The 16,867-nt window shown below is 43.2% G+C and overlaps 1 protein-coding gene across 1 annotated transcript in view; it reads right to left on the reverse strand.

Annotated features, from left to right (window-relative positions):
* Window positions 1-16,867, reverse strand: part of LOC122872199 (guanylate cyclase soluble subunit beta-2-like) — a 69,559-nt gene that overhangs the window by 28,509 nt on the left and 24,183 nt on the right. Inside the window, exons 7-14 of the mRNA XM_044188113.1 lie at window positions 16,607-16,767; window positions 11,362-11,461; window positions 8,942-9,114; window positions 8,744-8,840; window positions 6,379-6,482; window positions 6,094-6,195; window positions 3,594-3,687; window positions 1,754-1,950 (exon numbers count right to left, since the gene is read on the reverse strand). Of these exons, the coding sequence (XP_044044048.1) occupies window positions 1,754-1,950; window positions 3,594-3,687; window positions 6,094-6,195; window positions 6,379-6,482; window positions 8,744-8,840; window positions 8,942-9,114; window positions 11,362-11,461; window positions 16,607-16,767 (1,028 nt within the window). The remainder of the gene's footprint in view (window positions 1-1,753; window positions 1,951-3,593; window positions 3,688-6,093; window positions 6,196-6,378; window positions 6,483-8,743; window positions 8,841-8,941; window positions 9,115-11,361; window positions 11,462-16,606; window positions 16,768-16,867) is intronic.

Genomic DNA, 16,867 nt, shown 5'->3' on the forward strand with positions numbered 1-16,867 from the left:
GGGTGACTCCAGATATACAGTACCTTTGTCACAGCTAGGACAGTCACAGCTCTGTACAAGCATGTGCATGTCACTCCCCATGCATGTGGGAGCACAATAGAAAGGTCCACTGTAGTACAGGGGACTGCACTACCTGCAACACATCAACTCCCCAGAGACATATGCAAGGATTCTGTTTGTGGACTTCAGCTCGGCGTTCAACACTATCATCTCAGAAGTCCTTCACTCCAGACTCACCCAGCTCACAAACTTCACAAACATCCTGACAGACAGGAGGTAGCAGGTGAGGCTGGGGAAACTCACATCCAGCACCCGGACCATCAGCACTGTCACCCCCCAGGGATGTGTGCTCTCCCCACTGCTCTTCTCCCTCTACACCAATGGCTGCACCTCAGGAGACCTGTCTGTTAAACTCCTGAAGTTTGCAGACGACACAACAGATGTTGTGCCTCATCCAGGACAGTGATGAGTCTGCATACAAACGGGAAAAGATGGTTGAACAGCTGGCCCTCTGGTGCGGTTACAACAACCTGGAGATGAACACGGTCAAAACTACTTTGGAGATGACAGTGGACTTAAGGAGGAGCCCCCTGCCACTGCCCCCTATCACCATACTCAACAGCACTGTCTGCTGTGGAAACCTTCAGGTTTCTGGGATCCACAATCTCCCAGGACCTAAAGTGGGCGTCCAACATAGACGCAATTATCAAAAAGGCTAAGCAGAGGATGCATTTCCTGCGCCAGCTCAGGAAATTCAACCTTCCTCAGGAGCTGCTGATCCAACTCTACACCGCAATCATCCAGTCTGTTCTCTGCACATCCATCACTGTCTGGTTTGGATCAGCCACCAAACGGGACAGAACAGACTACAATGGACAGTCAGGACTGCAGAAAAAATCATTGGTGCCAACCTGCCCTCCATTTAGGACTTATACATGTCCAGAGTCAGGAAACGGGCAGGAAACATCAGACCCATCACACCCCAGACACCACTTCTTCCCTCTGGTAGGCGCTACAGAACACTGTGCTCCAAAACAACCAGACATGAAAACTGTTTCCACAGGCCATCACTCTGAACAGTTAGATGAGTCAGATAGTGTCAATAACCCAAAACATCCACTTACTTCCATTTTAGATCATCCACATGTATATCCATTCAATATTTATTTCTTTGCACTATTTGTATTGTTTACAACTTACAGAAATACCTGACTTGTATATAAACATTTCTTATTTATGTTCTTGGTCATTGTCGCTGTTTTATATATATATATATGTATATATATATATATATATATATATATATATATATATATATATATATATATATATATGTATGTATACACACACCTATTTTCTTCACATACTTGTGTACATAATAGTCCCATCTCTTCAGCTACTTGTGTACATAATAGTCTTGTGTACACATACAACGAATTTGATTCCTTGTATGTGAAAACATTGATTCTGATTCTGATGCACAGTTGATTCTGATTCTGATGCACAGTAGCTCTCTGCTCACTTGTTTTACAGCTTCATGTGTGGATGCCTCATGTACTAATTTTACATAACACATTCATTTTATATATATATCCCAATATCCCAAACCACATATTTGCCTCAAGGGGCAGTGTTATATGTTCTAATTTATTGTAGAACCATTGAGCTGTTTCTTATCGTGTTCGTAAACTGGGCTGCCATTTTGGCCAGGACACTCACAAAAGACTACATGAACTAAAAGCTGCTTTCCTACTTTTTTCCTCTCCAGCTGGTTGGTGAGCTCCATCTCAGCTAGACGCTGTTGGTTAAGGAGAACCAGGTCTCTGGTTACGTCATGCTGGGCCAGATCAGCCAGGTGGAGGCCAACATCTTGAAGTTCCTGGAGGCTTCGTAGCTTCGGAGAACACAGGTACAACATACAGCCAAGAGACTCCATCCACAACATCTGACCTACAGATAAAGTGATTACAGGTTAACCTAAGGAGAGAATGCAGTTCAGATATTATTTCAGTGTTTGCCGACGCTGATCTTGGATACACACAGCCATGCTCACTTTCCATTTTTGTCTGATCTTACTTACTTCCACTCAATCCTCTTAGTCCCTTGTGGGACACAAGGCCACAATGAGCTAGCTCCATCGCACCATGTTAAGTCTCCCCCTGAAGTCCAACTTGGCTAGCTTGTCCATCACGATCCTGCACCAGGTCGTTTGTTGGACTTCCAGGTTTGCTTTTGCATGAGGAGTAAGTTTCGGCTGATGTTTTAAGAATGCAATCTGCCTCCATTTGAAGCACATGGCCCACCATCGCAGTCGCCTCTGCCTTATTTCACTGATGATGTCTTGCTTGGTTTTTCTGTGTAATTCCAAGGTTGTGATCTTGTTCAGCCAGATGATTCCACATAGCCTTTTCAGGCATCCATTGTGGAATGTGTCAATCCTTGTTATATCAGCTTTGGTTTCCTGGTTGTTGGTTGTGGTTGTTGGTCGTGGGCGACTTGCTGCCCCTGTGTTCCTGCTCGACAACTGCTACTACAGTTGTCGTTTTTGGCTCTGTTACTAATACTGTCATTATTTTTCCTATAGCTGTCATTCCTATTATTATTAATTTATTAATATTAATGTTACCACTACAATTACATTATTACTATTTTAAAAATTCTTCCCCAAAACCTCTCTCTCTCTCTCTCACACGGCAGCAGTGGATGGAGACCCACCATTGAGTCTAGTTCTGCCTGAGGTTTCTGCCTCTTAAAGGAAGTTTTTTCTTGCCACTGTCGCCAAATTTATTTTGGCGATTATTTATGTTTTTGGGGTTTTTTTGCCTTTATTGGATAGTGACAGGTAGAGGCTGACAGCAAATGGGGAGAGAGAGAGAGGTATGACATGCAACAAAGGTCACCAGCTGGAATCAATGCTGCCATGTGACGTGCTGTAACCATTAGGCTATCGAGGCACTCCTGTGACATAATGTATTGCTCAGACTTCCAGATGTTAAAACGCACCTTTGGCTTTCCCCAATCTTGCCTTGATGTCCTTCTGTGTCCAACTGTCCTTGCTGATAAGGCTGCCTAAATAAGTAAAGTTCTGCTCTGCCCAGCAGAATTGAGTGTAAAGCTCCAACACTGATGGAGGCACACATCACGGTTTTCCTGCATGTTAAGATACCACTTGAATGTCCACCTGGACAAGACTGAGATTATGTTTTTTCAGGAGAAGGGATGCCCACACTGAGGCCTGTCCATCATCATGACAATACTGTGGTGATGCAGACTGTGAGGAACCTGGGTGTGATCCTGGGCGACGCTTGGCCACACAGTCACTCAAAGGACCCTGTGGTCGCTCAAGAATTCCCCCCTGAAGTCATTGCCTGGTTTCCACCCCAGGCTGAAAACCACATTTTCAGACTACACCTCCACACCCCATGCTAGCACTTACTGATCTTTCTATTTTTTAAAGCCGTTCTCAAAAAGCACTTTTAATGTAGATGAAGTTAATGTGATTGGTTCCATTTTTTGTAATACACCTAACAGTGTATTATAGTGGGGGTGTTGTGTTAAAAATTTTTATTGCGGTGCTATTTATTAGAACCCACCTCTTAGTTTGAGCGTGGTGTGTTTGTCTGTGTAGCTCTTCAATACAAATTGACTGTTGATGAATTTCCTGATGCTCTCAATGGTAAACGTCACCTAGAAGACAGAGATAGAGGCTGCACAATTCTGGTTTAATGTTTACTACTGCACTTTATAATTCTCTATTTGGCTTAAAGTTGCAACAGCAATTCAATGCATTTACATCCAGAAATGACCTCTCTACATAGTATTTTTAATTGATAAAAGCAAATTCTGCCATTCCTGTGCTGGATTAAAATAGCCTACAAATATTCAAAGGATTCAGGAAATAGTAACCGTGTACATAAATCCAGAGTTACGGTTTTAATTTGATCTTATTAATATCAGCCTCACTGTTTGCTGTTCACTCTCCTACAACCATATCAGAGCGGTATTACGTTTCTGCTAATGACAAAACATTTCCAACTGCTGCTAGTTCACATTACAAGTATTAAACTGGCAAAACACACAGCAGCTTTTGTTGTGAAATAGTCACAGGAAACAAAATGTATGTGTCGCAGAGGGTTAGCGCTGACAGTGCTATTAATCAAAAACAAGTCTACAAAACAAGACAATGGTCATTTTCTCCATTTTTTTGACAGTGGATCAGTTTTAAATAGTGCAGGAAGTAATGGAACAGTCAGGATCAGCCAAGGTAAGCTGTTAGATGAAGAACTGCATGCAACAGGCTGCACACCTCCAACTCCTCAGCAAGATAACTCCTTTTACTGTGTCCTGCTGTTGTGTGGAAAACTGCTCGCACCATTTGTAGCATGAAATCAGATAGCGGTTGCTGAGGCGATGATGGAAAAAGGACAGTTAACTAAAACCAGAGGTTTTCAAACTGTGAGGCCGGCCGACCAGGGAGTCAGGAGAGAATTGAACGGGGGCTGCCGAGGGAGAGATGTGAGGCAAAGATACTGTTTTAGGTAAAAGCAGCAGGTGCATGCCTATGTGTTTTGAAAACAACGGGAAGTCCATTATTGTAGTTGGGCCCGCTGATTTGGTTTGCTTACCAACATGGTCAGCAATTGCAGCAGCAGTAGTGGCTGTGAAACACAGCACATGGAGGCAACAAAAGGGACTTGAAGTAGCAAAATAAAGTGATTTTTGATACCAAGAGCATTGCAGCCCGAAACTACAAGAGCTAAACCAAAATGTAGGCAATATGATGAACAATACCTCAAGCAGGGTTTACTTTTGCTTTTCTTTAATTTATGTATTTGTTAAGCTAAAGTAACTGACACCAATTTCGAGCTCAGCGCACAATTGTTAACGCAAGAAGAGGACTGGAGCAGACCTGAGCAGGCTGGCCCCCAACCGAAGGCATTTATCCTATGTTAGTAGCTGGTAAAGCCAAAAGGCTTAGCAGTAATTAAATACCCTAGACTTAAAATCATTTTACCAGTACTACCTGTGCCGTGATAATATTCTTGGATAGGATCAAAGTGTCCCCTGAACTGGTGCACTACAGTATGATGAAACCTCACACTATTCAATATGACATTGTAACAAAGAAGGGCAACTGTTGTCCCTCCACAGATTTTCCCACCTGTTTGCTCAAAGCTGCACTTTCTACTTTGCATCCCATTTTAATGGCTCAAGCGCAATGAATAGCGCAGTATATGTATGTGACCCTTTGCAACGTGCAAAAGGACTTGGTGAAGTGGAATATAGCTCAGAGGGTGTGGTGATTAACAAATACACTCTCAGCCAATCACAACACTGGTCCCATGGCTCCAAGCAGCTGAGCCAATCGCTGTGAAGCATAACAATAATGACTCAACAAATGGAGAGAGCTTCTCCAGGAAATCATACTGTTGTCTGGATGGAGCAGAGCAGCATGACATGAGCACACATATTTATCACACATATCTGTTGTGCTGTCTGGAAGTAGGACTGGAAGCATTTGCTCTGGGTATTTAGTTTGCTCTTGTTGACAAAATCACCCAACTAGCAACGGAATGACTTTGTGGCAGAAACAGAACTGATTTTGAGATGCCTATTCTCAGTGCAACGTCTAACAGCTATTGTCTACACAGGAGGCATTTCAGCAGTGTTTTTCAGTTGTTCATCTCACACCCATCTGAGGGAATAGAAATGTTTAAATTTTAATCAATACATCTGTCTACAGAGGCAGTGTATGGCACACACATTTATGCGCATAGCTGTGAACTAAAGCGTAACATATTTTTATATTTTATTATTATTATTTTTATATTTTATTCTTTAAATCTATTTTCTTCCATTTTACTCACATAGGTACAGTGATTGTTTATTGGGATCTGAGGGCTGCCAAAATGCAGGTGACCCACCTAAACGCATCCTGTGTAGATACTGACGGAGGACTGAAACCGCTGCTGCATTGCTGACGTGCCATTTTCACTAAGCTGCCTGTATTAACACGGTCGATCAAAATACCAACAACTGCAAGTACCAAATTATTAGTACATTTTTGAACTCTTGGCTCTGTGACTGTTTTACCTGTGGGTGTATAATGGTGAAATATTGGTCCAACGTAGCATCTCTGGCCAGGAGACCTGGAACAAACTTTTGTATATTCACCCCTGTCTGCCTTACCTTGAGCTGATAAGACAGTCCAGGACAGAGACCAGAAACAGAGAAAGACAGATGGTGGTGGAAACACAAGGTATCAGGATTCCACAGCATGAGTTTGAGCCAAACCAAAAATATTTTAAGTGTGCCAATGAATCTGATAAAAAATACTCTCATAGAGCTACTAAAGCACACAGAGACATGGAGCCTTACATCTTCATCAAAGACAATATGGAAGGGGAAAGTATTGCAGAAAGCTTTCTCTTCCATCCACAGCTTGTTTGGGTAACATGGACTGAAGGTGCACTCGAGGTTGCCTGGGAAGTAAATCAAACACACTCATTCCATCAATGTTGGAGGAGCTACCCTTCAAACATAGTAAACTAACACAGAATGACGACAAGATCTGGCTGTTACATTTCGGTTGTGCTATGGTGTTTGTTCTTCAGTTGACCTAATATAGTTTAGAGTTGTTTTGCTGACAATTTTCTCATACAGCATAAATATACGTTTGCAGCTCATTAAGATGTTAATAGATGCTTTGTGGCTGTACCGCTCAGTAATGTACAATACCATGTGGTCTTTTATCTGAATGTCCTGAATACTATAGTATATACAGTGGTGTGCAAAAGTGTTTGCCCCCTTCCTGATTTCTTTTTTTTTTGCATGTTTGTCATACTTAAATGTTTCAGATTATCAAACAAATTTAGATATTAGTCAAAGATAACACAAGTAAACACAAAATGCAGTTTTTAAATGAAGGTTGTTATTATTAAGGGAAAACAAAATCCAAACCTACATGGCCCTGTGTGAAAAAGTGATTGCCCCCTAAACCTAATAACTGGTTGGGCCACCCTTAACAGCAACAACTGCAATCAAACGTTTGCGATAACTTGCAATGAGTCTTTTAAAGCGCTGTGGAGGAATTTTGGCCCACTCATCTTTGCAGAATTGTTGTAATTCAGCCATACTGGAGGGTTTTCGAGCATGAACTGCTTTTTTAAGGTCATGCCACAGCATCTCAATAGGATTCAGGTCAGGATTTTGACAAGGCCACTCCAAAGTCTTCATTTTGTTCTTCTTCTTCGTCTGTCAGCCTCACTAGAATGCTGTATCAAATTCACATCTGAATCCATATAAGGTTCGGCTATTATACAACAGATGTTGAATAAACATTTGCAAACAGTTTGCTCAACTTATCTCCACTAGGCCACTCCAAAGTCTTCATTTTGTTCTTCTTCAGCCATTCAGAGACCCCACAACAACATCCAAAGAACTGCAGGCCTCACTTGCCTCAGTTAAGGTCTGTGTTCATGACTCCACCATAAGAAAGAGACTGGGCAAAAATGGCCTGCATGGCAGAGTTCCAAGACGAAAACCACTGCTGAACAAAAAGACCATTAAGGCTCGTCTCATTTTTGCCAGAAAACATCTTGGCTTTTGGGAAAATACTCTGTGGACTGACAAGACAAAAGTTTAACTTTTTGGAAGGTGTGTGTCCCATTAATTCTGGCGTAAAAGTAACACCGCTTTTCAGAAAAAGAACATCATACCAACAGTAAAATATGGTAGTGGTAGTGTGATGGTCTGGGGCTGTTTTGCTGCTTCAGGACCTGGAAGACTTGCTGTGACACATGGAACCATAAATTCTGCTGTCTACCAAAAACTCCTGAAGGAGAATGTCTGGCCATCTGTTCGTGACCTCAAGCCGAAGCGAACATGGGTTCTGCAGCAGGACAATGATCCAAAACACACCAACTAGTCCACCTCTGAATGGCTGAAGAAGAACAAAATGAAGACTTTAAAGTGGCCTGACCTGAATCCTATTGAGATGCTGTGGCATGACCTTAAAAAGGCAGTTCATGCTCAAAAACCCTCCAATGTGCCTGAATTACAACAATTCTGCAAAGATGAGTGGGCCAAAATTCCTCCACAGCGCTATAAAAGACTCATTGCAAGTTATCGCAAACGTTTGATTGCTGTGGTTGCTGCTAAGGGTGGCCCAACCAGTTATTAGGTTTAGGTGGCAATCACTTTTTCACACAGGGCCATGTAGGTTTGGATTTTGTTTTCCCTTAATAATAACAACCTTCATTTAAAAACTGCATTTTATGTTTACTTGTGTTATCTTTGACTAATATTTAAATTTGTTTGATGATCTGAAACATTTAAGTATGACAAATGTGCAAAAAAATAAGAAATCAGGAAGGGGGCAAACACTTTTGCACACCACTGTATATATAAATATATATTAGCATGAATTCACATTAAAATTATAATCCTTAAGCTTTTCATAAAATTAAAAAACATTTTTGATACTATTTATGTTGCCACTTTTTCATATTCAATGTATTTACATTCAAAGTATTCTCCATAGTAGTTTTCATTCGTAGTGGCAGAGTTCGCCATTTCCACACTAGATTCAGATTGACTACCTATGCACGAGGGATTCACTTAGATTAATAGTTCAACATTTAGGGAAAAACGCTAATTTGCTATCTTTCCAAGAGTTTAATGAGAAGATGGATATCACTCTCATGTCTGTGTTATAAAGTATAAGCTTAACTATAAAGTTAACCTTTTTCTGAGAGAACCACAGCCCTGATCAGTTCCCAGCCACTCCTTTTCCCGGCCAGTGACAAACACCTGTCTCTCATTGTTCTGAATAATGCCTCCTGGGAAAAATCACACAGAGCACATGTAGGCCAAGAATCAGAAACATACATAATATATAAATATAGAAACAGACCATGCACATACATCCACAGACACCCACCCCTCTATAACTGGAATGGTCCTGGTCTCTAGTCTTGCTAGCTTGGTTGGTCTGTTTGACCAGAAACACCACATGTTCCTTCTTCCCTGTCCGCTCATCTTCCTCTGATTGATTGAGAACCACCATTGTCACTTTGCTATCAAAAAACTCTCTGGCAACCGCCTCCATGATACCTGCAGCAAGATGGAAAAATGGGAAAAAAGGAGTTATGGATGTGTAGTGGATGGGAGGTAGTGAGAGATCAGTTTGTGGTCCATGATTCAATAGCTGTCTACTGCAGAATAAAGCCTGACATGTTTCAACATGAAAGTGAATATGCACAGGTTTTGTTCCGAGACATGGCTGTGTGTGAGTAACACCCTCAAATCATGCTAGAGCCCTCTCTCACAGCATATTAAAAAAATGCAACAAAGTGAGGGAGCAGCAACTGTAAGAAGCGTGTCCTCGTGGCTACATAGTGTGTGACGCAAAGGATCAGGGGATACGGGAGACTGACTGACCTAATTTATGTCTCTTTGAAAGAGTCACTGTATTGCAGTGATGTTAATGGTCCAATGTCCAGTTTAATGACTTATAGACAGACACTTAGAAGGAGGAGTTAGAGAATTTGATGGCCACAGGCAGGAATGACTTCCTGTGGTGCTCTGTGGTGCATTTTGGGGGATGAATATTTCACTGAAGGTACTCCTTTGTTTGACCAGCACATCATGGAGTGGGTGGGAGACACTGTACATGTAGTTTGGCCAGCATCCTCCTCTCTGACACCCCCGACAGAGAGTCCAGCTCCACCTCCACAATGTCACTGGCCTTACGGATCGGTTTGTTGAGTCAGTTAGCGTCCGCTACCCTCAACCTGCTGCCCCAGCATGCAACAGCATACAGGATAGCACTGGCCACCACAGACTCATAAAACATCCTCAGCATTGTCCAGCAGATGTTGAAGGACCTCAGCCTCCTCAGAAAATAGAGGCGGCTCTGGCCCTTCCTCTAAAGAGCTTGAGTGTTCTTAGCCCAGTCCAGTTTATTGTCCATGTGTACTCCCAGGTACTTGTAGTCCTCCACAATGTCCACACTGACCCCCTGGATGGAAACCGGGGTCACTGGTGCTTTGGCCCTTCTTGGGTCTACAACCAGCTCCTTGGACTTTGTCGCATTGAACTGCAGATGCTTCTGCTCAGACCATTGACAAAGTTCCCCACCACAGCCCTGTACTCAGTCTCATCACCACTGCTGATACTTCCCACCACAGCAGAGTCATCAGAAAACTTCTGAAGATGGCAGGACTCTGTGTGGTAGCTGAAGTCTGTGGTGTAGATGGTGAAGAGGAAGGGAGAGAGGGCAATCCCCTGAGGGGCCCCAGTGTTGCTGACCACGCTGTCTGACACACAGTGCTGCAGATGCACATGCTGTGGTCTGCCAGTCAGGTAGTCCACAATCCAGGACACGAGGGGGCCATCCACCTGTATCACTGCGAGCTTCTCACCCAGCAGGGCTGGCCGGATGGTGTTGAAAGCACTGGAGAAGTCAAAAAACATGATCCTCACCGTGCTTGCTGGCTAGTCCACGTGGTCGTAGATGCGGTTCAGCAGGAAGATGATGGCGTCCTCAACTCACAGCCAGGGCCGGTAGGCAAACTGAAGGGGGTCCAGGAGGGGTCTGACCATGGGCCGCAGCTGTTCCAGCACCAGTCTCTCCAGGGTCTTTATTATGTGGGAGGTCAGTGCCACCGGTCTGTAGTCCTTGGAGCCACTGGGACGCGGCGTCTTCGGCACAGGAACGAGGCAAGATGTCTTCCACAGAACAGGGACCCTTTGAAGATTCAGGCTTAGGTTGAAGACATGTTGAAGGACTCCACATAGCTGGGCATTTTTAGAACCCTGGGGCAAACGCCATTGGGGCCTGCAGCCTTGTTTGAGTGGAGTTTCATCATCTGTCCTCTCACCTGGTCAGTAGTCAGGCACACAGCAGAGGTTACATGTGGGGGAGGGGGGAGTCGTCAGTCATGAGAGGGCCGTTAGCCTGAGAGCCAGTTGAGGGGGGAGTAGGACTCTCCCAGGAAGATGAAGGAGGGGGAGCAATGGACTCAGAGGAGTCTGAGGAGTCTGAGGTCCAACAGCAGCTGAGTTAGATGGAGGAAGCGTCATCACATGGTGACACCCTGCAATTGAATGAATGGCCGTGTTTATAGTGGAATCTAGACACACCCTGTCAGGAAACAGGAGGAAGCGGGGCGTTGACTGGGAACTGGTTCCCAGTCTGCTGGCAGCCGAGAGGCCTTTGTTTAGGAGCTGCAATTCTGAGTGGCTCCCACTGTAGCTACAACTGTTAAAGTTAAAGCCATAACTTAGCTTTTTTTGCAACACATAAGATCAGGATCAATGCAGTAGATCAAGGAAGTCAATTGGTGTGGTTGTTCTTACCAGGTACAATATGGTACAGGCCCTTCCTGTCAGAATAGTAGTGAAGTAGCATCTTCCCATCATCTGTCATCTCCACTCGGAAAGATGGGGCATTCATTTCCTTAAAAACAGGAGGTATGATTCAGATTAAGTTAAAAAAACAACAAACAGAAAAAAACTGAAGAAACTCTCATACTAGTTGCCTCTACAAGCTACACTTCATGAAATTCCCTTTTTTAATTATTACACACACACACAGCAGCTTCAACGATTAGTCAATTAATTGATTAGTTGTCAACTATTGAATTAATTGCCATTTTTTAAATAATCGATTAATTGTTTTGAGTAATAAAATAATAATAAGATGTCCAAATTCTCTGATTTAAGCTTCTCAAATAATATTTTCTGGTTTCTTTAGTCCTCTATGACAGTAAACTGAATATCTTTGGGTTGTGGACATTTGAGGATGACACCTTGGGCTTTGGGAAACAGTGATCAACATTTTTCCCAATTTTTTGACATTTTACGGACCAAACAATTAATCGATTAATCGAGAAAATGATCGACAGGTTAATCGATAATGAAAAATAATCGTTAGCTGCAGCCCTATAGGAAACCATCAAAGGGAACCTGTACTACAGGTTTTCTGTTCTTAAACCGGAGCTACTCAGATATCAATATGTAAATTGCTTCAATAATTTTAACATAGGCTCACTGTAGCCTACGTTATGCACTGTGCAGCTGTATTAAAGGTCCAGTATGTAACATTTAGGAGCAGCTATTGGCAGAAATGGAATAGTTGTGTTTGCATTACCTTAGAATGAGTCATTTTTATCTAGAGAGGGAGTGGGTCCCCTTCCATGGAGGCTGCTATGTTGCACCGCCATGTTTCTACAGTAGGCCAGAACGGACAAACCAATCACTGGCTCTAGATTGGGCCTTTCACGTTTTTCACAAGTTTCGCGGCCACCTTAGTTTCTCCTACACGCTTGGAATTGTAAACTGCAATTTCGCCACTACATGACACTAAATCTACATTCTGGACCTTTAAGTAGGACATATAAGGAAAAATAAACAAACATGATAAGAATAAAGATACTAAAAGATCAGGGGGGAAAAAATTACACCTGACATCCCTTTGACTGAGCTCTTTGAGTAGTAGTAGTAGTAGCTCTTCAGAATCAGAAACAGCTTTATTGCCAAGTAGGTTTACACATACAAGGAATTAGGTTTGGTATTTTGGTGCAAAACAATAAACATAATAAAAATATAAAGAAAGATAAAGCAAGTACTGCAGGTCAAGAATCCTAAATATAAAATTGACAATAAGATATTAATCAAAACCAGAAATACTTTATTGATCCCCGAGGGTAAGCTCTTTTGTTACAGCAGCTCACTATCATGTCAGTGCACACAGGAATAGAAGTACTAAGCAAAAAATATAATACACTATGATACAGGTCAGAAAATAAATTAAGTATCAAGTGGGCATAAGTAAAAATAAGGGTGAAGTACAAAGTGGGTTTACCAGTTGATGATAATAATACGGTATAAAGTAACAGTGCATGAACTGTCAAGTTAAGTGAAGCTATTAAGATTATAATGAGATGGAGGATATTGCACAGCAGTAATAGAGGTATGAATAAATATCACTATCAATAAATAGGGATTTTTAAACTGAAAAGAGTATAACACAGAATATTGCACAATTATTATTAAGTATTGCAGAGATGTAATGATCAATGTCCAGTTTAATGACTTAGGGTCATATAGACTAACACTTAGAGGGAGGAGTTAAGGCTCAGGCTCAGGTTGAAGACATGTTGAAGGACTCCACATAACTGGGGGGCACAGGCTTTTAGCACCCCAGGGCTAACTCCATTGGGGCCTGCAGCCTTGTTTGAGTGGAGTTTCATCAGCTGTCCTCTAACCTGGTCAGTAGTCAGGCACACAGCAGAGGTTACAGGCGGGGGAGGGGGGGAGTCATTAGTGTGAAGAGGGCCGTTAGCCTGATAGCCAGTTGAGAGGGGAGTAGGACTCTCCCAGAAAGATGGAGGAGGGGGGAGCAGAGGACTCAGAGGAGTCAGAGGGCTGACAGCAGCTGAGTGAGAGGGGGGGATGAGCAGGAGCCGGTGTGCCGAGTCTGTTAAAGAACAGATTAAGTTTGTTGGCCCTGTCCAAGATGCCTTCAACTCCTCTGCTGCCAGTTGGTCTGAAGCCAGTGATGCTCTTCATGCTGCTCCAGACCTCTCTCATGTTGTTCCACTCCAGCTTCCTCCTGTACTTCTCCTTGGCCTCCCTGATCTTCACCTTCAGGTCAGCCTGGATTGCCCTCACCTCCTCCCTATTACCACCAGTAAAGGCCCTCCTCTTGGCATTCAAGATGTCTCTGATGTCCTTTGTTACCCATGGTTTGTTATTTGGATAACAATGGACCACCTTAGTTGGGACATTGCAGTCCACACAGAAGTTAATGCAGCCAGTGAGCCTCTGGTTAAAAGGCAGCCTGCGACCACAAGGACAGTGAGGAGATGGTCAGAGGACGCCTATGAGACACTGCAGGAATGTTTTGAAGTGACAAACTGGGATGCACTCTGCGATCCTCATGGAGAGGACTTTGATGGGCTAACCGAGTGGGTTTGAGGTGAACCAGGTTGTGGTCCGACCTACCCGGGGGGGTATGCTAACGTCCTTAACGTTAGCATACAGCAGGTCCAGTGTCCTCTCCTCTCTAGTAGGACAATTCACATACTGGGTGAAATTAGTGTTGTTGAAACACTGACATGGTTGAAGTCACCTGAGATTAATATGAGTGCACTCAGGTGTTGAGTCTGGAGTTGTGCTATGGCGGTGTGAATGGCGTTGCACGCCAATGCCGGGTTAGCAGAGGGGGAGATGTAAACAGCCACAACAATGGCATGTGAGAATTCATGTGGCAGATAATATGGCCGGAGTCCCACAGCTAACAGTTCAATGTCCGGGCTACAGATACTCTGCTTGATAGTAATGTGACTAGGGTTACACCATCTGTTGTTGACCAGAACAGCAAGCCCGCCGCCTTTCAGCTTAACGCTCAGGTTGTGATCCCTGTCGGCCCGAACAGTCTGAAAGCCGTCGATGGAAATGTTATGATCCGGGATATCCTGGTGAAGCCATGTCTCTGAGAAGCACATAAAACTACACTCACGTAACTCCGTGTGACTCCCGGCTTATGCCGTTAGCTCGTCCATTTTATTCGCCAGCGATCTCACGTTGCCCATTACAAGAGAAGGCAGACATGGCTTAAATCTCTTGTTCTTAAGTCTCTTTTGTCTGGACCCCTCTCTCTTCCCTCGCTGCTTCGTTCCAACTCTGCATCCTCGGTGTGTCCTCCTCCAGATCTCAGTGGGGACATTGGTTGTCCTGGGTGCCATGCCACTCGGTTTCAGCGCTATCAGCTGTTCCCTGGTGTAAACAATGCGGCCAAACAGTTGATCTGCAGCGGTGCCCTGACTGAGTAGCAGGAGAAGAAGTTTCACGGTGAAAAAAAGTACTAAAACACTGTCTACTCTCATTCTCGTAAAGAGTGTAGTTTAAATTATACTTACACACAAGTTATTCAAGTTTGGAAGAAAAAGGAAAGCTAAAAGTTGGAGAAAGTAAGACAACGAGACGGAGCTACGGCAACAGGCAGCATGCACGTTGGCGCATGCGCACATATATTACAGAATATTAAACAATATAATAAAATAATAAAGTACAATGTGACTTATTTAAATGACAATTTGTGCAATGTGCAAAATATTTACACGCGAATGTGCAAAAGTTTACAGTATGAGTATACTGTACTATAAGGAGGTGGTTGGGTGAGTATGAAAGTCAGTGTCAGTGGGGGTCCCGGGCCTTTTTGAAGAGGCCATCTGCAGACGGAAATAAATGCCTCAAAGTCCTGGAAGCATACAGGTCCTGGAGGGAAGGTAGATTGCAACCAATCACCTTCTCTGTGGAGCGAATGATATGCTGCAGTCTGCCCTTGTCTTGGCAGGGGCAGCAGCAAGCCAGATGGTTATGGAGGAGGTGAGGATGGACTCAATGATGGCAGTATAGAAGTGCACCATCATTGTCTTTGGCAGGTTTTCTTCAGCTGCCACAGGAAGTACATCCTCTATTGGGCTTTCTTGGTGATGATGGTGCCCAGGAAATGTAAAGGACTCCACAGTGTTGACAGGGGAGTCACACAGGGTGATGGGGGTGGATGGGGATGGACTTTTTCTGTAATCCACAACCATCTCCACTGTCTTGAGAACCAGGTCACCAGGTGGTCAATCTCCCATCTGTAGGCAGACTCATCCCCATTAGTGATTAGCCCAATGAGGGTGGTGTCATCCGCAAACCTGAATCCTATTGAAATGCTGTGGCATGACCTTAAAAAGGCAGTTCATGCTCGAAAACCCTCCAATGTGGCTGAATTACAACAATTCTGCAAAGATGAGTGGGCCAAAATTCCTCCACAGCGCTGTAAAAGACTCATTGCAAGTTATCGCAAATGCTTGATTGCAGTTGTTGCTACTAAGGGTGGCCCAACCAGTTATTAGGTTTAGGGGGCAATCACTTTTTCACACAGGGCCATGTAGGTTTGCATTTTGTTTTCCCTTAATAATAACAACCTTCATTTAAAAACTGCATTTTGTGTTTACTTGTGTTATCTTTGACTAATATTTAAATTTGTTTGATGATCTGAAACATTGAAGTGTGACAAACATGCAAAAAAAAAGAAATCAAGGAGGGGGAAAACACTTTTTCACACCACTGTATATGACAATATTCAGTTATTGTCATAGCACCACCTACTGGCAACAGGAAATGGCATGTTTACGCATTGATTTACTCTAAGTTGAGTACATCCACTTCAAATGTTGTCAGAAATGGACTTAAGACCTTGGTGATGCTTCATAGTAAAGATTGTGAGTTTTCGGCAAATGGCCTTGGCATGGGGGTGCGGCTAATTTTGATGCTTTGCCATGACACAGAAAGCTGTTGTAACTTCAATTTACATTTTCCCAGCTGCCCCAAATTTCACATGCTGGGTAAGAGTCCAGTTAAAGGAGTGTGCCCCTTAATTAGCAGAACCAAACTCAGGGTGGGTGGCTATCTGCAGCTGCTGGTTGGGTTAAGAGAGAAAGAGAGAGGGAGAGAGAGCAGGAGGAAAGAGAGCATGCAATAGCACAATGCAAATTCCACATAGAATTTTAAAATAATAATAACACTATGACACACGTGAGAATACCTGATAAGACAGAGCCAGGTAACTATGGAGAGCATCCAGATTTCCAATGAATTCAATGAGATTTCCTCCCAATGTCCTCAGCATGGTGTCATAGCCCGCTTTCTTACAAAAAATAAAAAAATGTTCTCCAAAAAGCTTAAGAAATACATCAGCAGAGACATCTGAAACATCAAAAGACATAGAGAGGAACACTGTCACAGAACTTTATAGATATTATATCCATCATATACATCACTTATCATTTTGTAGTCTGGCCTCTGT

Source organism: Siniperca chuatsi, linkage group LG24, assembly GCF_020085105.1.
Source record: "Siniperca chuatsi isolate FFG_IHB_CAS linkage group LG24, ASM2008510v1, whole genome shotgun sequence".
Taxonomy (NCBI): domain Eukaryota; kingdom Metazoa; phylum Chordata; class Actinopteri; order Centrarchiformes; family Sinipercidae; genus Siniperca; species Siniperca chuatsi.